Source organism: Balaenoptera borealis (genome assembly GCF_965194805.1).
Source record: "Balaenoptera borealis genome assembly, chromosome: 20".
Lineage (NCBI taxonomy): Eukaryota > Metazoa > Chordata > Mammalia > Artiodactyla > Balaenopteridae > Balaenoptera > Balaenoptera borealis.
In genome coordinates, this window is record NC_138879.1 from 18,422,433 (window position 1) to 18,449,209 (window position 26,777).

The following is a 26,777-nucleotide window of genomic DNA, read 5'->3' on the forward strand; positions in this document are numbered from 1 at the left end:
ACGAAAGATCCTGCACACCTTAACAAAGATCCCGCATGCCACAACTAAGACCCGACACAGCCAAAAAAATAAAATAAATTAAAAAAAACAAACAAACCAATAACTTAATTCTCATAAAGCACAAGCATTTTGCTCCAATACATAATGGTTCCCTCCTCTCTCCTTTGTGCTATTATTTTCATATGTTCAAATATATTTCATATATTACTTCTATATATATATTATAGACCTAACAATACAATGCTATAATGATTGCTTTATACCATCTTCTATTTTCTAAAGAAGTTAAGAGAAGATATGAAAAAATTAGAGTCTTAGATTTACCCACATATTTACCGTTTCTGATGCTTTTCATTTACCAATTCCTATGGATCCGAGTTATTGTCTGGTATTTATTTCCTTTCATCCTGAAGGCCTTCCTTTACTATTTCTTGACAGGCATATTTACTAGCGACAAATTCTCTCCCTTTTTGTTTATCTGAGAATGTCATTATTTTGCCTACATTTACAGAGGACAGTTTTGCTAGATACAGAATTCTTGTTTTTTTCCTTTCAGCACACTGAATATGTCACATGGCTCTGGTTTCCATTATTTCTGATTAGGTCACCCATTACTCAAATATTCCTTTTGTATACATGAGTTATTTTCCTTTTGCTGCTTTCAAAAATTTCTGTGTTCAGTTTTCAACAGTTTGGCCCTAACATGTCTAGGTATGGATATTTTTATCCTTCTTGCGGTTCACTGAACTTCTTAGATCTGTAGATTAATGTTTTTCATCAAATTTGGGAGGCTTTCTGCCATTAATTTCTTGCTTTTTTTTTTCTTCCTGCCTCTTTCTATCTTGTCTGGGATTCATTTGCATTCTACTCCTGATGTTGTTCCACAGGTCTCTGAAGCTCTGTCCATTTTTCTTTAATCTTTCTGTTCTTCAGACTGGATGGATAATTGCTACAGATCTCTAAATTTATTTTTATTTTTTTAAATTTTTATTTATTTATTTATTTATTTTTGGCTGCACTGGGTCTTCATTGCTGCACAAGGGCTTTTCTCTAGTTGCGGCGAGTGGGGGCTACTCTTTGTTGTGGTGCGTGGGCTTCTCATTGCGGTGGCCTTTCTTGTTGCGGAGCACAGGCTCTAGGCACGTGGGCTTCAGTAGTTGTGGCACGTGGGCTCAGTAGTTGTGGCTCACGGGCTTAGCTGCTCCGTGGCATGTGGGCTCTTCCTGGACGAGGGCTCAAACCCGTGTCCCCTGCATTGGCAGGCGGATTCTTAACCACTGAGCCATCAGGGAAGCCCTACAGATCTCTAAATTTATTGACTGATTACCTGTTTTTCTGGGGGTTTTTTTCCCCCTAGCTTTACTGACATGTAATTGACATATAACATTATATAAGTTTAAGGTATACAGTGTGATGATTTGATACACATATATGTTGTGGAACGTTTACCACAAGAAGGTTAGTTAACACAATGTTTACCTCACATAAATACCATTTTGTTGTTGCTACGGTGAAAACATTTAAAGTCTACTCTCAAGTATACAATACAGTACTGTTAACTATAGTCATCATGCTATATATGTTTTAGATACTGTATTTCCAATTCCAGAATTTCCATTTGACTCATATTTTACAATTTCTTTTAATTGATATTCTCTATTTGACAAGTTATTATTATCATACTTTCCTTTTGAAAATTGGGTATATAATTAACATGTAACATTATATTAGTTTTAGGTGTACAACAAAATGATTCAATATACATATATATTGCAAAATGATTACCACAATAAGTCCATCCATTACTATGCATAGCTCCAATTTTTTTTTCTTGTGATGAAAACTTTTAAATTTCTTTCTTTCTTTCTTTATGGCTGCATTGGGTCTTCGTTGCTGCGCACGGGCTTCTCATTGCAGTGGCTTCTCTTGTTCCGGAGCACAGGCTCTAGGCACACAGGCTTCAGTAGTTGTGGCACTCAGGCTCAGTAGTTGTGGCTCTCGGGGTCTAGGGCTCAGGCTTAGTAGTTGTGGCGCACAGGCTTAGTTGCTCCGCAGCATGTGGGATCTTCCCGGCGCAGGGCTCGAACCCGTGTCCCCTGCATTGGCAGGCGGATTCTTAACCACTGCGCCACCAGGGAAGTCCATGAAAACTTTTAAGACCTACTTTCCTTTAATTTTTAGAAATCTGATTTCAGTGCACATAATGTGCACATATTTTTATTAAGTTTATCCTTAAGTATTTTGTGTTCTTGGATGTTACCACGAATGTTGCTATATTTAAAATTTCATTTTCCAATTGTTCATTGATGGTTTACGGATACAGAATTAATTTTTGCATACTGGCCATGTTTCCTGTGAACTTGCTAGAACCCTATCATGCCATTTAAAAATTATTTTCTAATCTGTATGACCCCACTTTTTCTTCCCTTATTGTATTAGGTGGACTTCCAGTACAATGTTGAATGGATGTAGTAGACCTAATATAATGCTTTGACCTTAGGGGGAAGTGTTCAGTATTTTATGACTAAATACAATGTTAAAATTAGGTTTTTCATACATACAATTTATCAGGTTGAGGAAGTTACCTTCTCCTAGTTTGTTTAGAGATTTTATCATTAATGGGTGTTTAATTTTGTAAAATGCTTTTTCTGGATCTGTTGAGATGATCATGTGATTTTTCTTCTTTGATCTGTTATTAAGTTGGAACTTAATAACACTGACTGATTTTGCATGTTAAAACAACCTTACGTTTCCGAGATAAATCCAAATTGATTATGATTTATTACCCTTTTCATATGTTGCTGGGTTCAATTTGATAATATTTTGTTATGGATTTTTACATGTGCATGTGGGATATTGGCCAGTAGTTTCTTTTTCCTGTCATTTTTATTTTATTTTTGATATCATGGTAATGATGATCTCATACAATGAGTTAGAAAGTTTTCCCTCCTCCTCTATTTTTTTGAAAGATTATTCCTTTCTAAAATATTTGATAGAATTCAGTACTATCCAAGCCTAGAGGTTTTTGTTTTGGTTTTTATTTTTTGGTGGTAAGGTTTTTAATCACCAATCCAGCTTATAAAGATATAAGGCTATTCAGATTTTCTATTTCTTTACAGTTTTGGTAATTTGTGTCTTTCAAGGAAATTATCTATTTCATCTAAGCTGTCAAGTTTATTGGCATAAAATTGCTCATAACATCCTCTTATTACCCTTTGAATCTGTGTAGAAACTTTAGTGATATTTCTTTTTACAGTCTTGGTACTGGTGATTTGTGTCTTCTTTTTTTTTTTTTTTTAATTAATTAATTAATTTATTTTTGGCTGTGTTGGGTCTTCATTTCTGTGCGAGGGCTTTCTCTAGTTGCAGCAAGCGGGGGCCACTCTTCATCGCGGTGCGCGGGCCTCTCACTATCACAGCCTCTCTTGTTGCGGAGCACAGGCTCCAGACGCACAGGCTCAGTAGTTGTGGCTCACGGGCCCAGTTGCTCCGCGGCATGTGGGATCTTCCCAGACCAGGGCTCGAACCTGTGTCCCCTGCATTGGCAGGTGGATTCTCAACCACTGCGCCACCAGGGAAGCCCTGTGTCTTCTTTCTTGACTAATCTCGACAGAGGTCGATCAAGCTTATTGATTTTATTTCAAAGAAACAGCTTCTGGTTTCATGGATTTTTCTCTACTCTATGGCCATTTTCTATTTCATTGATTTCCACCATTATCTTTTTTATTTCCTTCCTTTTACTTATTGTAGATTTACTTTTCTTTTTCTAGTTTTCAAAGGTGGAAGATTTGATTTTAAACCTTTCTTTTAAGATAAGCATTTATAGAACTTCCCTGGTGGTGCAGTGGTTAAGAGTCCGCCTGCCAATGCAGGGGGACATGGGTTCGAGCCCTGGTCCGGGAAGATCCCACATGACGCAGAGCAACTAAGCCCGTGTGCCACAACTACTGAGCCTGCGCTCTAGAGCCCGCGAGCCACAACTGCTGAGCCCACGTGTCACTACTACTGAAGCCTGTGCACCTAGAGCCGTGCTCCGCAACAAGAGAAGCCACCGCAATGAGAAGCCCGCACACCGCAACGAAGAGTAGTCCCCGCTCGCCGCAACTAGAGAAAGCCTGTGTGCAGCAAAGAAGACCCAACGCAGCCACAAAAAAAAGAAAAAGATAAGCATTCACAGCTATACATTTTCCTCTAAGCACTGCCTTCAATGCATTCCACAAGATTCGAATGTTGTGTTGCCACTATCACACAGTGAAACTTATTTTGTAATTTTCTTTGTAATTTATTCCTTGACTCATGGATTATTCAGAAGGGTGATATTTAATTTTCAAAATTTCCGGATATGTGCTATTTGATTTCTACTTTAGTTCTGTTGAGGCCATAGAATACACTCAATATGATCTCGATCATTCTAAATTTACGGAAATTTGTTTTATGGCTGATTATTTGGTATATCTTATTGAATATCCCAGTAATGAAAAGCATGCTTTCTGGTACAGCATTCTATGTCACTTAGGACAAGTTCACTGATAGTGCTGCTCAAGTCTTCTATAGCTTTTCCATTTTCTTTTTTTTTTTTTGTCTACTTGTTTTATCTTTGCTGAAAGAGGAGGGTACTATTTAATATCTTTCCATCTACTCTTCTTCCTGAAGTTTACATCATCTGATATTAATAACCACTCCAACTTTCCTGTGATAGTATATCTTTTTCCATCTTTCTACTCTTTTTTTTGGGGGGGTATGTCGCGAGGCATGCGGGATCTTAGTTCCCCAACCAGGGATCAAACCATCACCCCCTGCAGTGGAAGCACGGAGTCTTAACCATTGGGTCTCCAGGGAAGTCCCCCATCCTTTTACTCTTTTTTTTTTTTTTTAAGAGAAATTTTCCTTTTTTAAATAATTAATTAAGTTTTGGCTGCACTGGGTCTTTGTTGCAGTGTGCAGGCTCTTCATTGCACATGGGCTCTAGAGCAATGGGCTCAGTGGTTGCAGCACGCAAGCTTAGTTGCCCCACGGCATGTGGGCTCTTAGTTCCCCAACCAGGGATCAAACCCAGGCCCTCTGCATTGGCAGTGTGGAGTCTTAACCACTGCACCACCAGGTAAGTCCCTCCCCATCCTTTTGCTCTTAATCTCCATATTATCTTTAAGTTTTCTTGAATTCTTGAGCATATTTGTAATTGCTATTTTTAAACGTTTTGTTGGTCAATTTTATAAACTGTCCTTTCTGGGTCTGTTTCTATTGCCTAGTTTTTCTTCTGGTTCTTCTTCTGGTATCATTTCCTGCTTCTTTGCATGTATTGTAATATTTGATGGAATGCTGGAAATTCTGTATGCTACATTGCTGAGCATCTAGATTTTGTGTCTCTCTTTAAAGAATGTTGAGTTTTGATTTAGCAGGCAGTTAAATTAGTTGTGAATCAATTTGATCCTAAGTTTTTTCCTTTTAGCCTTTATTAGGGCTGGTCTAGTTTAGCTCCACTACCAAGGTGTGACCTTTCTGAAGTCTCTATTAAATGTCCCAAGGTGTTCAATGAGCTTTCTCCATTTTGGATAGTCAGAACTTCTCCCAACCTTATTTAAGCTCTGGCAATTCTTCAGTTCACAGTTTCCCAGTAATTGTTCTTTCCTTATTAGATGTTCTTTGCGCAGCTTCATGGGGTCTCAATATGTGCATATACAGTTTACTATTCAGCCAAATTTGTGTAGATTTCTGTAGCCTTTTTTTGAGTAGCTCCCCGCTCTCCAGACACATTTTTAGCCATGCTGGTCTCCCTGAACTTTGATCTCTTTCTCTTCAAATCAGCCAGAACTTTGTGCTGTGCTTGGGTTCCTTTTCCTTGTGCCATTATCTCGAAAATGCCACCAAGCAGAAAGCCAGGGCAATCATAAGGCTCACCTCATTTGTTTCTCAGTCCTGCTCTGCATGTTGTCCAACATCTAATACTGCTTGTTTTCTATGTTTTGTACGGTTTTAGAGTTGTTTACAGCAGGAGGGCAGTGACTGTAATCATCAGAAGCAGAAGTCTCCACCTTTGATTTTAAAGTTTGTATCTTTTTTCTTTTAAACTATGCTTAATATATACTAAGTCCCCTACATACGAACCTTCAAGTTGCGAACTTTCAAAGATGCGAACGTGTGTTACATCAACGTCAGGCGTGAGTGAAATTGCAGCTTGCCCTCCGTCTCCTACTGCTGACGATCCTTCAGCTCTACCATCTCCCACCTCCTCTCCCCCTCCTCCAGTCAGTAACTCTTCTTGCTTGTTCACTCGATGCCAGCCTCTGTATGCCAGCTGTTGTACTGTACTACTGTACTTTTCAAGGTACTGTACTGTAAGATTAAAAATGTTTTCTTTATTTTTTGTGGTTTTTTAAATGTATTATTTGTGTGAAAAGTATTATAAATCTATACCGTACAGTACTACATAGCTGATTGTGTCGGTTGGGTACCTAGGCTAACTTTGTTGGACTTACAAACAAACTGGACTTACGAACATGCTCTTGGAACGGAACTCGTTTGTATGTAGGGGACTTACTGTATTTCTAAAGTCACTAGAACATGCAAAATTCTGGACATTAACCAGTCCTTACTTGATAATTTTAAGATATTATGGGTTTTTTTAAATAGGAGTGGTAAAGTTAATGTGCTTATGTTAAAAGCTTTTAGCTTTCAGAAATGCATATTTTAGAAATGCATATTTACAGATTAAATAATACAGTGTCTAGGACTTTTTTCAAAATAAGATAAAATGAGTAAGATAAAAGGGCAGGGGTATAGAAAAAACAAGACTAGCCATAAAGTGATAAGTTCTCAGTTATCAATTTGAAGCTGGGTGAAAGGTTCACTATACCATTTGGTCTAGATTGGCATATATTTAAATTTTTCATAAGAAATCAAAAGTCAGTAGAAGTAATATCTGTATGGTTACACCTCCAACTTGATATGGATCGGTTCATGTGTTCTATTTTGTTTTCAATATTTAGGAACAGCTTTTTTTTTTTTTTGACTTAATCCATGTTTCAATTATACAAAATATTTATATTTAATTTTAAAGTAAAATTACAAAACATGATACTTCAGAGGTCTCCCTTTCATTCTTGTCTCTTCATGTTTTTTCTCTCCCCATAAGTAACCATTTTATTCATTTTTGATGATTTTTCCATTGTTTCTTTTGAAAATATAAATCCTCAGACACTTTCTTGAATTAAAAGTTAACAAGTTATGGGACTTCCCTGGTGGCGTAGTGGTTAAGATTCCACCTGCCAATGCAGGGGACACGGGTTCGATCCCTGGTCCGGGAAAAGCCCACATGCTGCAGAACAACTAAGCCCGTGTGCCACAACTACTGAGCCTGTGCTCTAGAGCCCGTGAGCCACAACTACTGAGCCCGCGTGCCACAACTACTGAAGCCAGGGCGCCTAGAGCCCGTGCTCCGTAACAAGAGAAGCCACCGCAATGAGAAGCCGGCACACTGCAACGGAGAGTCGCCCCCACACGCTGCAACTAGAGAAAGCCCGCGTGCGGCAACAAGACCCAACGCAGCCAAAAATAAATAAAATAAAATAATTAAAAAACAAAAAAGTTAACCAGTTGTAACCTCAAAGAAAGGAATAAAATAAACAATGTGTACCCTGTGCTTGGAGTGTCTTCTACTTTCCCTCATTCAAGCAATTCTAAAGAGCCCATCTCTTTCATGAGGCCTTTTTGAAAAACAGGAAGATCCACTGACTAATCCTGGCCACTCCCTGTTTAAACATCTTCTTCACCTTCCAATAAGCAACAATTTCCCTACATAATATATATATATATATATATTTTTTTTTTTAAGATTTATTTATTTATTTTTATTGATTGATTGATTGGTTGCTATGTTGGGTCTTCATTTCTGTGCTAGGGCTTTCTCTAGTTGCGGCAAGCGGGGGCCACTCTTCATCGCGGTGCGTGGGCCTCTCACTATCGTGGCCTCTCTTGTTGCGGAGCACAGGCTCCAGACGCGCAGACTCAGTAGTTGTGGCTCACAGGCCTAGTTGCTCCGTGGCATGTGGGATCTTCCCAGACCAGGGCTCGAACCCATGTCCCCTGCATTAGCAGGCAGATTCTCAACCACTGCGCCACCACGGAAGCCCCACCTACATAATATTTAAATGTTAATTGATACATGTTATTACCAATAGATCCTTAGGCTGAATGTTTTTTATGTCTACCTTCTATGTCTATTGGGTCTGTGACAGTATACTCTGAAGGATGGAGGATTATGCTTTCTTTCTTTTATATTGTGACTGACACAAGACACTGTACTTTTAAAGAGTCATTTAATAAACGCTGTCTATATTGATTACTCTAAGCTGTGTTTAAGATTTTACATCTTTTTATAGAATCACCTGTTTATGTGTCTTTTGAATGATAGCTACTAGTGTCTTCTTGAAATGTAAGTAGTCCTATATTAGTATTCCCTACTGCACATTCACTGACTACAATTTTAAGTTTTCTTTTAAATATCACAACAGAATTTGAGCCAAATTCTAAAATAAGTATCTTATTCCATTTCTAAATTTAAATATCTTTCCTCTATAAAACCAAAATGAAATTTGCTAAATATATTTAGTAGTCTGCATTAAAAGCTAGTATAGGCAGGACACAAGAGGCTATGACTTACCCCTCTAAAACATAAAATACTTACGCATCTGTAGTCTTTGTACACCCATTGAGATTCAGTACTTCAATGTTCCTACAGTTTTGTGCAAAGGTCCTTTACAGGAAAGAAACAAAGTAAAGGGTTTGAGGTAAAACGGGCACAATTCTCGGTATTAAAAAAATAATAGAAGATACCAATAGTGGTAAATAATGGATACTACTGGTACAAAATGGTACAAAAAGTTGTTCACAATTACGAATAAATTACTTTTCAACCATAAACTTTTAAACATCAATCTTTTTGTCAACCAAAGTTAAAATTATCCTAACTTCCAGTAAACAAACTTAAAAAAATTTACTCAAGGCTCCAAACGAACCATTTATAATATGGGGAATCTGGCTTTTTGTGGGGAGCACTTGTTCTTGTTTTATTCTCAAAACCACACATCCCACTACTGGATATTTGTGTTATAAGCAGTGAACGTGTATTTGGGTTCAGAATAGCTTAGGAATATGAAAACTATTCCAGCCTTTTCTGGGTGAGACAGTGCTGTGTTCAGTGTTGTTCTTCACTTCAGTCAAGAAGATTAGTTAATCGATAGCTATGTTTTTACCTTAATGCATTGTCTCCTACTCCGAGACACCCACGAAGACTTAACTTTCGTAAAAAGCCCCCACACCTTTTTGAAATATTCTCCACTACCCGGCCCTGTAAAAAAAGAAGACAGGTATACAAAAAAAAGATAAGCCACCACATTGTTTTTGAAAAGACCACATCCTCGTTTTTAAGAGACTTCTACTCGTTTTAAAGACCTAATTAAATCAAAATGAAATTTTCAACTTACTGGGAGAAAGCTTTCCTGATTAACCCATCTACTTGAAACATACCTAAACCCTATATGTTATTTACTTTGTTCCTCTTGTAAGATACTCTGTATTTGAGGAAATGGTGCTCTGTAGTTCTGTTATGCCACTACATCAATGTAGATTCCCCTCCTGCAGCTACAGGATATTAACTCTCTCTATTATTTCTGTGTATTTACTATAGTACTCTAAATACAGCAGAGACTCAATGAACACTTCACAAAAGCTTGCTGAATGATTTTGTAGGCCAGGCTGCTTTAAACATTTATATCCATGAAGATCAGAGAATTGTGAAAAACAGAAAAATCCAGCATGTCGGTGGGTATCATTTTAAAAGTACTTTATGGGACTTCCCTGGCGGTCCAATGGTTAAGACTTCGCTTTCCAATGCAAGGGGTGTGGGTTTTTTGTTTTTTTTTTTAATTAATTAATTAATTTATTTATTTATGGCTGTGTTGGGTCTTCGTTTCTGTGCGAGGGCTTTCTCTAGTTATGGCAAGCGGGGGCCACTCTTCATCACGGTGCACGGGCCTCTCACTATCACGGCCTCTCTTGTTGCGGAGCACAGGCTCCAGACGCGCAAGCTCAGTAATTGTGGCTCACAGGCTTAGCTGCTCCGCGGCATGTGGGATCTTCCCAGACCAGGGCTCGAATCCGTGTCCCCTGCATTGGCAGGCAGATTCTCAACCACTGTGCCACCAGGGAAGCCCAAGGGTGTGGGTTTGATCCCTGGTTGGGGAGCTAAGATCCCACATGCCTTGTGGCCAAAAAACCAAAACATAAAACAGAAGCAATATGGTAACAAATTCAATAAAGACTTTAAAAATGGTCCACATCAAAAAAAAAAAACTTTAAAAAAAATATTAAAAAATAAAAGTACTTTATGAAGATAATGTAAAGTTCATGTGAGGTTTTTTTAACTTCTTACATGAATTCTCAAGACCACTACGTTCCACTAGAACTTAAAAAAAAAAAAAAAACCCAACAGGAAAAAAAAAAGCTAAATCTAAATCTTATTTAATCCTTATAACACAGTGAGGAAGCTATTATTTCCAGATGAGAAAACCAAGGACCACAGAGCTCAAATTCAGGTTAAAATAATTTAAGCTTAAGCCATTCTTCTCCATTTTAGAGAAAATAGGCAATACTAAGAGATAAAATATGGGGGAGAAGTGAGAAGGGAAAAAAATCTCTCCCCAACAAAAGTAATCCAATTCATTCTCTACAAAAACTATCTATAGGCTCCCCCAGAACCCAAAATGCTCATCAAGAAGAATTTATGCAAATATCATGCCCCAATAAATTAACTCCACTTATTTTTAAATAAACAAATATGAAAAGACTTCCTTAAAAAGAGCAAACAAAGGTTCACATTTCCACCACAAAAATAAAAACAAAAATTTCTGAGTCCTATGAATACTAAATAACTTAGTATTATTTCAGTAAAATAATTCTGCTCATTCTCAAAAACTGAACCAGTTCTTGGGAAAACTGCAGGCTCCTATGAAGTTCAGATGCACTGAAATGAACAGCCTCTCTCTCCAGGGAAAGGAGATTTATGTGGTTGGGGCTAATCTGTCCCATATGCTGCAATTACATTCTAAGGAGGGAGATGGGGCCACACACCACACAGTCATACCTCGATATCTCTCTGGAAATCAAACAGGTCAATTCTCTGCCAGTTACTGCCATCCAGAGCCAGAACATTCCAGGCCTATTTTGAAGAAGAGACAGAATGAACAGAAGCTGAAATGAAGGGTAAAAGCCAGCAAAATTCAAGTTCACAATTCAACCTACTAATGATTGAAATTGACCAAAAAATTTCTTAGCACCTCCACCATTAACTCCCAAAAAGTCAGTCTTATTTCTGATTCATACTTTATTCTCCAAGTAGATTATCTCATAAATGAGTGGGTACAGAAATTAGTAGCTAAGAAGGATCTTACGTTAGCGGGCTGGGGAAAGAACAGGTTGTGATAAGTATCATAGCTGGAAACTGTTTTCTAACTGGAGTTTCCAATCTCAAAATGAGATAATCCAGCTAATGAAAAGCAAGTCTGTTACTCTATCCCTCAACTAGGAACGAGGTGAGTGTGAAACGAAAGAAAGAAGACGGCACTCTGAATGTAGTGTGTTCAATACATATGCCATGTTCAATAAAAATATGCTATTCATAGCATCACTTGTTTGGACCCAAAACTGTGATATGGTGACCTGGGATTTACAAAAGACACTATCATTTCTCAGTATACATGACAGAGACTTAATGCTTTCCTCATTACCAATTTGCTCACTCAGGCATGTTTTTCAACTGGTCATCTTTCCCTTCAACTTGATTCAGTGGTAATTTTAAACACTGAAATTTAAGACTTCTCATACATTTCTTTAATTACCTAAAGGGAGGCAAGAAAGCTTCTAAGATTTTCAACCTTTCAGGATAAGGTGAAAAATGACTCCACTAAGAGTTAACCTTTCACGGATCGTTCTGTATTTTAATCAGAAAGCCTTTAAAGTTTTCCCTACTAAATTTAAAGTGTAAACAAAAGTCTTAACACTGTTAAGTTATAAACTAAGAATATTATCTCTTACTACAACAATTCAAAACACAGATTCATACTGAAATTCTAAAACGGAAACTTAAGATACACTTATAAGCCCCAGGTAACTATCACACAATCAGTAAGAAATGTCAGGGGTATGAGGGTAAACAAAGTTATTATTATAGAAATCTTTAAGGTTTTCTCAGGATTTCAATGTTACTTTTCTTTTTGTGGCTTCATATTTTTCCAACAGTTTCTTAAGTGGCTCCATGGGAGATCAGATAAAACTTTTAAAGATCATATGTTTACTAGATTCCTGGGCTAACTGTTATCTCTGATTTGTTTTGATACTTCTCATTTCCTTATACTACTTTCTTCAGCAAGCAGGACACATGCTAAAGTGAGACTAAAATTAGGAATGACAGGTTCCTCTCTAGAGTTTTCGTTGCTTTTTTTTTTAAAGCAAATTAACTAAATACTTCAAGTGCAGAGAATAACAGGCTAACTACCAATGTTCCAATTGTACAGATTTAATGAAAACTGGCATTGTGCTTCCTTTTAAGTTAAAACACATTAAGAACGAAGAGGAACCTGAACATGAAAACAACAATTAAAACTCACTCAAATCAACATTCTTGAGATGAGACTCTGCAACCAAACAGGTTAAGACTGGTCTGGGAATTTTGTTTCTCAATGATGACCTCAGCTTCATATGGAGACAAAAAAGAAACCCCACTCATTTGTACCAGCCATGACTAGGGTAACCACTCAGGTACCAGGAACAGAACTGGCATGAATAGAAATCATCAAAATATGCCTGACTGTTTCCTAAATAGCTGAGATACAGATTTAGTATGGCTTTTAGGATGTAGAAATTACATTAAAGTTAGCAAGATGAGGTGGATTTTCTATGGCAAGTTTTGTGGGGTTTTTTTTTTTTTTTAAAGGAAATTGGTGATGGAAATTTGAAGGAAAACCTGTTCACTTACAGAGATAAACACAATACTCTGATGCTGAGTACTGTGATATAACCATATTACATACTCAGCACCTAGGACTATACCTGGTACATAGTAAGTTCTCAATAAGTATTTGTTAAACATCAAAAAGCCATTGTCCAGTTTATAAAAAGATGATAACTTTTTACTCATTCATTTTATTAATTATTATATATCTGTATTACAAAAGAGACTATGAATGATTCATAAAGCAATTTTCCCACAACAGAGATTCTATTCTTAATATTAGTGGCAGCAGTAAGATTATGTTTCACTGTTTTGTCATAGTAATGTCAATTGACAAAAATGGATAAGTAAGAGTAATGCAGAAACTGATTTTGAGAATGGAATTTGGTTTGCTCTACAATTTCTTAAAAATTAAATTCTAGCTATAACCTTTTGAGAAAAAAAATATAGGGAGATATCAAGAGCCTTCCATGTATGTACATAAAATGAATAAGGGAAACATAATGAAACACTATATTATTACAGTTCTGAGTAAAGCCTATTCTTTTAATTTGCATGTTTAGTGCTTTTTCCTTGAAAATGTTTCTTCTGTTTGTATGATACAAATAGTCAAGAATTTCAAAAAATTAAAGTTAGAGATAGTACATATAGTAGAATTCCACTGTAGAATTAACATGGGTTTGGTTATCCCATGGGTGAAACCACAACCATGGAAACATAACACACAACTACCATCTGAAGTAAACAGTTGGCCTACTACAGAAGCTGATTATCATTAATGTCAGGAAGGGATGCTCTTGTAATCATGTCAGCCATCCTTACCCTGGAGACCTGAGCACAGCGACACAAGGTAACAACATCCAGAAAAGAAAATATCCTAAAAAGAGATGGAGGAAAACTTTATTATATGATCAATTAGTTTCTCTCGATTTTTGCTTATAAATAATTGGCGATGTTAACACATGCACAAAAAGGCAGACGTTCTTTAAACAATAACACAAAAAGCTGGGGCAATTTACAATACTGCCCATAAAAATGTAGGGGGGAAAGGTAATCTTTTACTTGATAATGTATGTGTAAGTACCATAACGAGTTCATTTATTCACATCAAGGGATGATAAAATATTTCTGATACTTTTTTAAGTAAAAGAACAATTTCCACATTCTGGTTATCAAAAGAAATAGGTTAGGGGACGGTTATCTTTATAAAGCATTTTACAGCTATGAAGGAAAAAAGATAAAATATTGGTAAAACTTAAAAACGAGCAACTATAAAATATTAAATCTCTATATATTTAATTCCAATTTGGGAAATTATAAAACTCAGTTAACACATCAATGTCAGGAAACACCACCTAAAATTCTTCTCAGTCTTAGAGAGGCTAAATATTTATTTTGTAGCATTATTATTTGAAATAATTAATTTGCCTAAAGGACGATAACTCTCTATACCATAAGCCACCTGTAAAAACAGGTCAGAGCATCCTGGGAGTAAAGTGAACGGGTCACTTGTGCTTACAGTTCTCCTTGCTCATGAACACCCTTAAGGATCATTTTGATCTGAATAACAAGTAAAGCTCTTGTGCAGGTGGCAAAAGGTACAATATAGTGTGTACTTTAAAGACGATATTCCTGGAGATAGCTGGAGTGTTACAAAATGGAGGTCAGGAAGCATTAATCTGGAGACGAATGAAAGCTACATTTTCTATTCTGTTATTACTCTGAGTTAGCTTAATAGAGCAAAATTTTGTTATTTAGTGATTAGAGGCTGTCAATCACATTTTAGAACTTGGAATAAACTGAGTTAATAATTACATCAGACAAAGTTACATGCATTTTGTAAATAAAGTTTTTTGAAACTCTTTAAAATTTGGGTAATATACATAACATAAAACTTACCATTCAACCACTTTTAAGGGTATAGTTCAGGGGCATTAAGTACATTCACACTGTTGTGCCACCACCACCACCATCCATCTCCAGAACTTTCTCATCTTCCCAAACTGAAACTCTGGACACAGTAAACAATGACTCCCCATTTCCCTCTCCCCCAGCCGCTGGCAACCACCACTCTACTTTCGTTCTTTATGAATTTGGCTACTCTAGGTACTTCATATGAGTGGAATCATGGTATTTGCCCTTTTGTGACGGGCTTATTTCATTTAGCACCAATGTCTTCAATGTCTATCCATGTTGTAGCATGTAGTATCAGAATTTCCTTCCTTTTTAAAGCTGAATAATATTTTCTTCCTTTTTAAAGCTGTATACCACATTTTCTACATCTGTCCATAGATGGAAACGTTGAATGCCTTTCTTGTTCCCTTGAGGCAGACTTGCTACCACCCTGATGGCTCTCTTTAATAAAATAAATTTCCAATGGCGGAGGAGGAACCAAGTTGGTGGAGTAGAAGGACGTGTTCTCACTCCCTCTTGCGAGAACACCAGAATCACAACTAGCTGCTGGACAATCATCGACAGGAAGACACTGGAACTCACCAAAAAAGATACCCCACATCCAAAGACAAAGGAGAAGCCACAATGAGATGGTAGGAGGGGGCGCAATCTCAGCAAAATCAAATCCCATAACTGCTGGGTGGGTGACTCACAGACTGGAGAACACTTATACCACAGAAGTCCACCCACTAGAGTGAAGGTTCTGAGCCCCACGTCAGGCTTCCCACAGGCAATGGGAGGAGGAACTCCTAGAGAATCAGACTTTGAAGCCTAGTGGGAATTGATTGCAGGACTTCGACAGGACTGGGGGAAACAGAGAATCCACTCTTGGAGGGCACACAAAAAGTAGTGTGCGCATCAGGACACAGGGGAAGGAGCAGTGACCCCAGGGGAGACTGAACCAGACCTACCTGCTAGTGTTGGAGGGTCTCCTGCAGAGGTGGGGGGTGGCTGTGGCTCACCGTGGGGACAAGGACACTGGCAGCAGAAGTTCTGGGAAGTACTCCTTGGCGTGAGCCCTCCCAGAGTCTGCCATTAGCCCCACCAAAGAGCCCAGGTAGGCTCCAGTGTTGGGTTGCCTCAGGCCAAACAACCAGCAGGGAGGGAACCCAGCCCCACCCATCAACAGTCAAGTGGATTAAAGTTTTACTGAGCTCTGCCCACCAGAGCAACAGTCAGCTCTACCCACCACCAGTCCCTCCCATCAGGAAACTTACACAAGCCTCTTAGATAGCCTCAACCACCAGAGGGCAGACAACAGAAGCAAGAAGACTACAATCCTGCAGCCTGTGGAACAAAAACCACATTCACAGAAAGATAGACAAGATGAAAAGGCAGAGGGCTATGTACCAGATGAAGGAACAAGATAAAACCCCAGAAAAACAACTAAATGAAGTGGAGATAGGCAACCTTCCAGAAAAAGAATTCAGAATAATGATAGTGAAGATGATCCAGGACCTCGGAAAAAGAATGGAGGCAAAGATCGAGAAGATGCAAGAAATGTTTAACAAAGACCTAGAAGAAGTAAAGAACAAACAAACAGAGATGAACAATACAATAACTGAAATGAAAACTACACTAGAAGGAATCAATAGCAGAATAACTGAGGCAGAAGAACGGATAAGTGACCTGGAAGACAGAATGGTGGAATTCACTGCTGCGGAACAGAATAAAGAAAAAAGAATGAAAAGAAATGAAGACAGCCTAAGAGACCTCTGGGACAACATTAAACGAAACAACATTCACATTATAGGGGTCCCAGAAGGAGAAGAGAGAAAGAAAGGACCAGAGAAAATATTTGAAGAGATTATAGTCGAAAACTTCCCTAACATGGGAAAGGAAATAGCCACCCAAGTCCAGGAAGCACACAGAGTCCCACACAGGATAAACCCAAGGAGAAACACGCCAAGACACATAGTAATCAAATTGGCAAAAATTAAAGACAAAGAAAAATTATTGAAAGCAGCAAGGGAAAAACGACAAATAACATACAAGGGAACTCCCATAAGGTTAACAGCTGATTTCTCAGCAGAAACTCTACAAGCCAGAAGGGAGTGGCATGATATACTTAAAGTGAGGAAAGGGAAGGACCTACAACCAAGATTACTCTACCCCGCAAGGATCTCATTCAGATTTGATGGAGAAATCAAAAGCTTTACAGACAAGCAAAAGCTAAGAGAATTCAGCACCACCAAACCAGCTCTACAACAAACGCTAAAGGAACTTCTCTAAGCGGGAAACACAAGAGAAGAAAAGGACCTACAAAAACAAACCCGAAACAATTAAGAAAATGGTCATAGGAACATACATATCGATAATTACCTTAAACGTGAATGGATTAAATGCTCCAACCAAAAGACACAGGCTTGCTGAATGGATACAAAAACAAGAGCCATATATATGCTGTCTACAAGAGACTCACTTCAGACCTAGGGACACATACAGACTGAAAGTGAGGGGATGGAAAAAGATAGTCCATGCAAATGGAAATCAAAAGAAAGCTGGAGTAGCTATACTCACGTCACATAAAATAGACTTTAAAATAAAAAATGTTACAAGAGACAAGGAAGGACACTACATAATGATCAAGGGATCAATCCAAGAAGATATAACAATTATAAATATATATGCACCCAACATAGGAGCACCTCAATACATAAGGCAACTGCTAACAGCTATAAAAGAGGAAATCGACAGTAACACAGTAATAGTGGGGGACTTTAACACCTCACTTACACCAATGGACAGATCATCCAAAATGAAAATAAATAAGGAAACAGAAGCTTTAAATGACACAACAGACAAGGTAGATTTAATTGATATTTATAGGACATTCCATCCAAAAACAGCAGATTACACTTTCTTCTCAAGTGCGCACGGAACATTCTCCAGGATAGATCACATCTTGGGTCACAAATCAAGCCTCAGTAAATTTAAGAAAACTAAAATCATATCAAGCACCTTTTCCGACCACAATGCTATAGATTAGAAATGAATTACAGGGAAAAAAACGTAAAAAACACAAACACATGGAGGCTAAACAATACGTTACTAAATAACCAAGAGATCACTGAAGAAATCAAAACGGAAATCAAAAAATACCTAGAGACAAATGACAATGAAAACACAACGATCCAAAACCTATGGGATGCAGCAAGAGCAGTTTTAAGAGGGAAGTTTATAGCTATACAAGCCTACCTCAAGAAACAAGAAAAATCTCAAATAAACAATCTAACCTTACACCTAAAGGAACTAGAGAAAGAAGAACAAACAAAACCCAAAGTTAGCAGAAGGAAAGAAATCATAAAGATCAGAGCAGAAATAAATGAAATACAGACAGAAAACAATAGCAAAAATCAATAAAACTAAAAGCTGGTTCTTTGAGAAGATAAACAAAATTGATAAACCATTAGCCAGACTCATCAAGAAAAAGAGGGAGAGGACTCAAATCAATAAAATTAGAAATGAAAAAGGAGAAGTTACAACAGACACCGCAGAAATACAAAGCATCCTAAGAGACTACTACAAGCAACTCTATGCCAATAAAATGGACAACCTGGAAGAAATGGACAAATTCTTAGAAAGGTATAACCTTCCAAGACTGCACCAGGAAGAAATAGAAAATATGAACAGACCAATCACAAGTAATGAAATTGAAACTGTGATTAAAAATCTTCCAACAAGCAAAAGTCCAGGACCAGATGGCTTCACAGGTGAATTCTATCAAACATTTAGAGAAGAGCTAACACCCATCCTTCTCAAACTCTTCCCAAAAATTGCAGAGGAAGGAACACTCCCAAACTCATTCTCTGAGGCCATCATCACCCTGATACCAAAACCAGACAAAGACACCACAAAAAAAGAAAATTACAGACCAATATCACTGATGAATATAGATGCAAAAATCCTCAACAAAATACTAGCAAACAGAATCCAGGAACACATTAAAAGGATCATACACCATGATCAAGTGGGATTTATCCCAGGGATGCAAGGATTCTTCAATATATGCAAATCAATCAATGTGATACACCATATTAACAAATTGAAGAAAAAAAACCATATGATCATCTCAATAGATGCAGAAAAAGCTTTTGACAAAATTCAACACCCATTTATGATAAAAACTCTCCAGAAAGTGGGCATACAGGGAACCTACGTCACCATAATAAAGGCCATATACGACAAACCCACAGCAAACATCATTCTCAATGGTGAAAAACTGAAACCATTTCCTCTAAGATCAGCAACAAGACAAGGATGTCCACTCTCACCACTATTACTCAACATAGTTTTGTAAGTCCTAGCCACGGCAATCAGAGAAGAAAAAGAAATAAAAGGAATACAAATTGGAAAAGAAGAAGTAAAACTGTCACTGTTTGCAGATGACATGATACTATACATAGAGAATCCTAAAGATGCCACCAGAAAACTACTAGAGCTAATCAATGAATTTGGTAAAGTTGCAGGATACAAAATTAATGCACAGAAATCTCTTGCATTCCTATACACTAATGATGAAAAATCTGAAAGAGAAATTAAGGAAACACTCCCATTTACCATTGCAACAAAAAGAATAAAATACCTAGGAATAAACCTACCTAGGGAGACAGAAGACCTGTATGCAGAAAACTATAAGACACTGATGAAAGAAATTAAAGATGATACCAACAGATGGAGGGATATACCATGTTCTTGGATTGGAAGAATCAATATTGTGAAAATGACTCTACTACCCAAAGCAATCTACAGATTCAATGCAATCCCTATCAAATTACCAATGGCATTTTTTACAGAACTAGACCAAAAAATCTTAAACTTTGTATGGAGACACAAAAGACCCCAAATAGCCAAAGCAGTCTTGAGGGGAAAAAAAACGGAGCTGGAGGAATCAGACTCCCTGACTTCAGACTATACTACAAAGCTACAGTAATCAAGACAATATGGTACTGGAACAAAAACAGAAACATAGATCAATGGAACAAGATAGAAAGCCCAAAGGTAAACCCACACACCTATGGTCAACTAATCTATGACAAAGGAGGCAAGGATATACAATGGAGAAGAGACAGTCTCTTCAATAAGTGGTGCTGGGAAACCTGGACAGCTACATGTAAAAGAATGAAATTAGAACACTCCCTAACACCATACACAAAAATAAACTCAAAATGGATTAGAACCCTAAATGTAAGACCGGACACTATAAAACTCTTAGAGGAAAACATAGGAAGAACACTCTTTGACATAAATCACAGCAAGATCTTTTTTGATCCACCTCCTAGAGTAATGGAAATAAAAACAAAAATAAACAAATGGGACCTAATGAAACTTCAAAGCTTTTGCACAGCAAAGGAAACCATAAACAAGACGAAAAGACAACCCTCGGAATGGGAGAAAATATTTGCAAACAAATCAATGGACAAAGGATTAATCTCCAAAATATATAAGCAGCTCATGCAGCTCAATATTAAAGAAACAAACAATCCAATCCAAAAATGGGCAGAAGACCTAAATAGACATTTCTCCAAAGAAGACATACAGATGGCCAAGAAGCACATGAAAAGCTGCTCAACATCGCTAATTACCAGAGAAATGCAAATCAAAACTACAATGAGGTATCACCTCACACCAGTTAGAATGGGCATCATCAGAAAATCTATAAACAACAAATGCTGGAGAGGGTGTGGAGAAAAGGGAACCCTCTTGCACTGTTGGTGGGAATGTAAATTGATACAGCCACTATGGAGAACAGTACGGAGGTTCCTTAAAAAACTAAAAATAGAATTACCATACGGTCCAGCAATCCCACTACTGGGCATATACCCGGAGAAAACCATAATTCAAAAAGACACATGCACCCCAATGTTCATTGCAGCACTATTAACAACAGTCAGGTCGTGGAAGCAACCTAAATGCCCATTGACAGACGAATGGATAAAGAAGATGTGGCACATATATACAATGGAATATTACTCAGCCATAAAAAGGAACGAAATTGGGTCATTTGTTGAGACGTGGATGGATCTAGAGACTGTCATACAGAGTGAAGTACGTCAGAAAGAGAAAAACAAATATCGTATATTAACGCATGTATGTGGAACCTAGAAAAATGGTACAGATGAACTGGTTTGCGGGGCAGAAGTTGAGACACAGATGTAGAGAACAAACGTATGGACACCAAGGGGGGAAAACCGCTGTGGGGTGGGGATGGTGGTGTGCTGAACTGGGCGATTGGGATTGACATGTATACACTGATGTGTATAAAATTGATGACTAATAAGAACCTGCTGTATAAAAAAATAAAGTACTATTCAAAAATTCAAAAAATAAATAAATAAATAAATAAAATATCCCATCTTTTAAAATACTGATTACAAATCATTCCCAAATAAATATATATACCCCCAGGTACCTCAATTCCTAAAACAGCAAGTTTATCTAATGCCAACAAACCTTCTTACACTGCTTAAATGCTGCTGCTTTTTCCTGTCATCCACTATATAGTGCCTTTATGTGGAGCTTCATACTCTAAAGATCCTGTTTCTGCCAAATTACCACTAATCCCTGAGCATTTTGTATAAATATAATATTACACATGGCAGGGGCACAGGAGAGAAATTTTAGATAACGATCCTAGTTACACTTTAGTAAACTTTCAACAGATAGATTCTTTACAAAATAAAGATAGACATGAAACCTCAGGCTAGAGGTCAAATGCAGACCTAGGAGACTCTCTGAAGCACATGCCCCAACAATCATAATTTCATTCTTAGAATGTACTGCCTGGGGTTCTTAATGTCAAAATTCCCATGAGTTGGCTTTTCACCTGGGTTTGACGTTATGGTACATTAAAAAGAGAGAGAGAAGACAAATACAGTTGCTGTGCTCCTCTATCAAGCAATAAAAGCTTGGACTCCCCACTCCTGATTTGGCTCCCTGGTATGTGATAAGCCTCTGTGCTTAAATCCCTTCTACCACTCCACAAGCAGTCTGTCTAAATGTCTGCTATTATTTAGTAGCTTTTGACTTCTATTTATTCTATGTACTTGACAATAGAGACAATTACCTTTAGAAACCCAAATATAAGGATTGATGAGATAAGCTGTCAGAGTTTTAGTTACAGTGACTGGGGGGGGTGGGTGGGGATGGAGGATGGAGAGGAGGAGGTTCACAGTGAACATTTATTCTTCTAAATATGGTAACATTAACTTAAATAAAAAACATCACTATAAGTATGTATTCATAGGATAAATCAAGGGGAAATGATATTGACATTTCTAAATGATAGGCCAGAACAATAAAACATTATACTTAGAACCTTCTTGCTTTTCATCATCTTCAGGCTTGGTACCTTACACTTTAACCCTTCACATAATTCCTTCTTGAGGATACCTATTATCCATAACCAGAATGGTTATGATCAAAGAGATAAGAAAACTGACGCAGAATGAAAGGTCTGTTATTGTTGAAGGAACCTGCTTGACTGCTTCAATAAAAGTCCTCCCCCTTCTCTTATCAATAGATTGTTGAAAAACTGGCCTAGCTTTGAGGAAAAGTGGGCCTCACCTTCCCCACTCACGCAAAAAGACTTTGGCCAGGTTTCTGAGACATGATGTGGAAGAAGATGGGGTCTAATTATAAATAAATCTATTGCTGTATAAAAAAAGAAAGAAAGAAAGAAAAAAAAACCCCAAACCCTTAATACTAGATTCTTGGAGAACATGGAGCTGGCTGTTAAAGTAAATACCGAGAGTAGATTTGGGGATATGGTTACCCATGGTATGGTTCTGCAAAAGATTTACTCCCAACTTCCTTTGTCTTCACAGTCTTATGACAAAATTCCCAAACCTTCTTGAGCAATACCTCTTAATATAGTTCTGTTTACTAAATAAATTTAAAAAGCATAGCATGATCCTGGAGAAGGTATAACAAAATAAGTAATTCCATTCATATCATGGGGATATCTATGGGCACGACTCTTTTGGAGAGTAGTTCAATAGTACCCATTAAAAAAAAAAAACACAGGGCTTCGCTGGGGGTGCAGAGGTTAAGAATCCGCCTGCCAATGCAGGGGACACGGGTTCGAGCCCTGGTTTGGGAAGATCCCACATGCCACGGAGCAACTAAGCCCGTGCACCACAACTACTGAGCCTGTGCTCTAGAGCCCGCGAGCCACAACTACTGAACCCGCATGCCACAACTACTGAAGCTTGCGTGCCTAGAGCCCGTGCTCTGCAATAGAGAAACCACCACGATAAGAAGCCCGCACACCGCAGCGAAGAGTAGCCCCTGCTAGCTGCAACTCGAGAAAGCCCACGCACAGCAACGAAGACCCAACGCAGCCAAAAATAAAATAAATTAAAAAAATAAACAAAATAAAATAAAATAAAAAACAGACACTACATCCTATAGAAGCAAAAGTATGAGTAAAGATAGTTATCAGAATGTTTATGGCAGCATTACTTGAAATATCAAAAAGTTAGAAAATGACCTTAATATACATCAATTAAAAAATGCTTAAATATATTATGGTACAAAAAAAAATTTGCACTTTGCAGCCATTTAAAAGAATGAGACAGAGCTACATGAAAGGACCTAAAAAGATGTCAATGATTATTAAATGACAGAAACAAAAACAAGTTGTAGAACAGTTTTTATATGTTTTCATTTTTGAAAAATATAAAATAGGTACACATGAACACATGCATGTAAGCACTGTGCATATTATATATCTAAATATAAGAGGATATATGTTAGCTTTGTGGGGAAAATAGGCTTTTTGTGGGGGGTTGTTGACAAAGCAGGAACAAGGAAGCCATTTGTTTATGATTTTTCATTTTTTTAAAAAAGTGTTGGGCTCATGAGTGATTTATATTTTATTTGTTAAAAAATTTTTTTAAGGCACTAGATGCAGATCTTTGGCCACATGAGTGTTAAAGCCTGCTCTGAATGTAGAATCCTGATACTTGTCTACTGTCTGACAGAAACTATATTTTCAAAGTTGCAAACCTATTCCTCATGAGACCATCGGTTTGCAGGACTTGTTCATTAAAACTATATGCTAGTGTCTTTATTAGCAGACTACAGATGTAGGTTTGCTAGGCTCTTGTTTTACTGGGATGTATCGTCTTTGTTGTAGTGGCTGGACACTCAACTAAAAATGGGTGGTCTACTACTATGGGAGGGAAATGGAACATGAGTAAAGTCTCTGCCTCCAAAGAAGCAAAAATGCAGATATGCCAGGTGAAAAAAAAAAAAAAAAGAATCCTGTGGAATATAATTTACATTCTAGGAAAGGGAAAATGTGTTTCTCATCATCGGCATTCTTGAAAATGCTCCTGACATATGGATGAGTGAAAAACACAGGTTGAATAAGAGCATGATGTCATTTAAGACAACTGATAAGAGGACTTCAGGTATAATTATGACATTATTGTAATTAACCATGATCTTGTGAAGAATTCTGCCAAAAGCAACGTATGCTACCTGTAGCTATAATGGACTTATTTGAGTTTGAGTCTTTAGACAAGAATGAGTTGTTATATATTAAGTTATAAAAGCTCTCTGTACTTGCTTAGTTATTAATGTGAACACAAAGATGACATCTTCCATATTACTAAGTGAATCAAAGCTGGTAGACATAATCTGCTAGATCAGATAATCTTCAACCTCCTAAGTCAGGGCTGTGCTTTGGTCCCCCATTCCTTTTAAACTTGAACATCAATGCAAAATCACTCTTAAATAAACCAGATGCACAACCCGGGCCATAAAGGAGAGAAAACTAAGTCTCCTATTCATTTTTGAAATGACCTTATTTCAAATAAGAAATACGAAGAGGAGACACATCAGACAATCGGTCTTGTTATCCAGTTACTTACAGTTAACTATTATTATTTTTTTAAATTTTTATTTATTTATTTCATTTTATTTTTGGCTGTGTTGGGTCTTCATTGCTGGGAGCAGGCTCTCTCTAGTTGCGGCGAGCTGGGGCTACTCTTCGTTGTGGTGCGTGGGCTTCTCATTGTGGTGGCTTCTCTTGTTGCGGAGCACGGGCTCTAGGAGCACAGGCTTCAGTAGTTGTGGCTCGTGGGCTCTAGAGCGCAGGCTCAGTAGTTGTGGCTCACAGGCTTAGTTACTCCACGGCACGTGGGATCTTCCTGGACCAGGGCTCGCAACCCTGTCCCCTGCATTGGCAGGCGGATTCTTAACTACTGCGCCACCAGGGAAGTCCTTAACTATTATTTTAACCAAGGTTATATTCAGCAGAAATTATGCAAACCTAATCTATCCATATCTGGTAATCCCATGTACAAGATGTGACCATATGAAATCTGTGACTGATTTAGCCATGGAATTTTAACTACCAAATCTAAGTAAACTCCCATTTGAGAAATTTCTCTTAGAAACTAGTGCTAGGAAGCACTCTGTTTTTATGGACTAATATGTATATTTCTTCTTTTCTGTTAAGAATGACATTTCATTTATGCTATCAAGAAGTTTAAAGCTAAATTTGAGACCCATCTATAGCAACTATGTAGCCTCTTACAAGGGTGCATCTGTTTACTTTCTGGCTTTGGTTTTCTATTTTCTTTACATTTCTCATGATTCTGATTATTTATTTGTATTTATTATATTTGCTCCTGATCTAAGCCACCCCAGATGCTCTGGAGACAAATTAAATAAAGTAAATAAAAATCAAATAGGTTTCAGTTATAGCTGACATACTGATTTACATATATTAGATTAAGATACACATGAAATATTGCTAACTCATAAGACATCAATCACCTTAATATAAAATATTTAAGCCAAGAGAGAATATGTAAGAGTACAGTTGTCTGGACGTATGGCCAAACCTCAACATCTACCATGCACAGCTCTTTTCTAAAGAGTTCCACATCAACCACCAGGTGATGATGCCAAGCTGGTATCTGGCTGAACCTGGCTGGACACCTGACCCAAAGGCTGTCAATCTACAGGACAAACACTAGGCTATATATGAAGTTTTGGCCCCAAAGCTCTTTATTTCAGTGTCTGAGAGGCCTTGTGTTTCCTTCTGGTTTCCTTATTTCCCACGGGTACTGGTAAATCCAAAAGAGCTAAATATAATACAGTGTCTCTTTCATGGCTTTAGTTACTATATATATGTTGATGACTTCTAAATCATGCTGATAAGCTTTAGACTTGTATATACATCTGCCTTTTGACAGCTCTACTTTGATATTTTCAATTATCAAAACTGAACTCATTTTCATTGTTTTCCTCCCATTAGCCCTGTTTCTCCTCCTACTTTATCTTAGTGAGTATTCTCACTATCTACTTAGTAGAAAGCAAAAAACTTGGGCATCATCTTTCACTCCTTTCCAATATATACCCCCACTGACAATGCATCAAATCAACCAGCAAACATGTCACCAAACGTAACTCTTAAAAATCTCTTGATTGAGTCTATTTTCTCTCTAGCCTATTACTATCATGAGGTTCAGGCCATCACTTCCTCCCAATAAAGGGCAGAATTTTTTGTTTCAAATTTTATATAAATAAAAATTTATTATGTAATTGTATATTTTACCACCACTATATTTATTACACATTTACTATAAATTATATTACTTACTATAAATTAAAATAAGTTTATATACAAGTTATATACACATGAGGAAATTCACAAACCATAAAATTTACCATTGTAAAGCACACAATCCAGTGAGTTTTAGTATGTCCACAATGGTGTGCAATCATCACCACCATCTAATTTCAGAACATTCTCATCACCCCTAAAAGAAACCTTGTACACATTAGCAGTCGCTCCCCATTG

At 37.4% G+C, this 26,777-nt stretch overlaps 1 protein-coding gene across 4 annotated transcripts in view; it reads right to left on the bottom strand.

The window, feature by feature from the left end:
- The window catches only part of FBXL20 (F-box and leucine rich repeat protein 20), a 115,766-nt gene that overhangs the window by 26,066 nt on the left and 62,923 nt on the right, over nt 1-26,777 (bottom strand). For all 4 annotated transcript variants that reach the window (XR_014238682.1, XM_082373496.1, XM_082373495.1 and 1 more), the window contains exons 3-6: nt 13,829-13,883; nt 11,141-11,215; nt 9,252-9,346; nt 8,684-8,752 (exon numbers count right to left, since the gene is read on the bottom strand). Coding sequence is in view for 3 of the 4 variants with exons in the window: in XM_082373496.1 (XP_082229622.1) it covers nt 8,684-8,752; nt 9,252-9,346; nt 11,141-11,215; nt 13,829-13,883 (294 nt within the window). In the remaining variant the exon portion in view is untranslated. The remainder of the gene's footprint in view (nt 1-8,683; nt 8,753-9,251; nt 9,347-11,140; nt 11,216-13,828; nt 13,884-26,777) is intronic.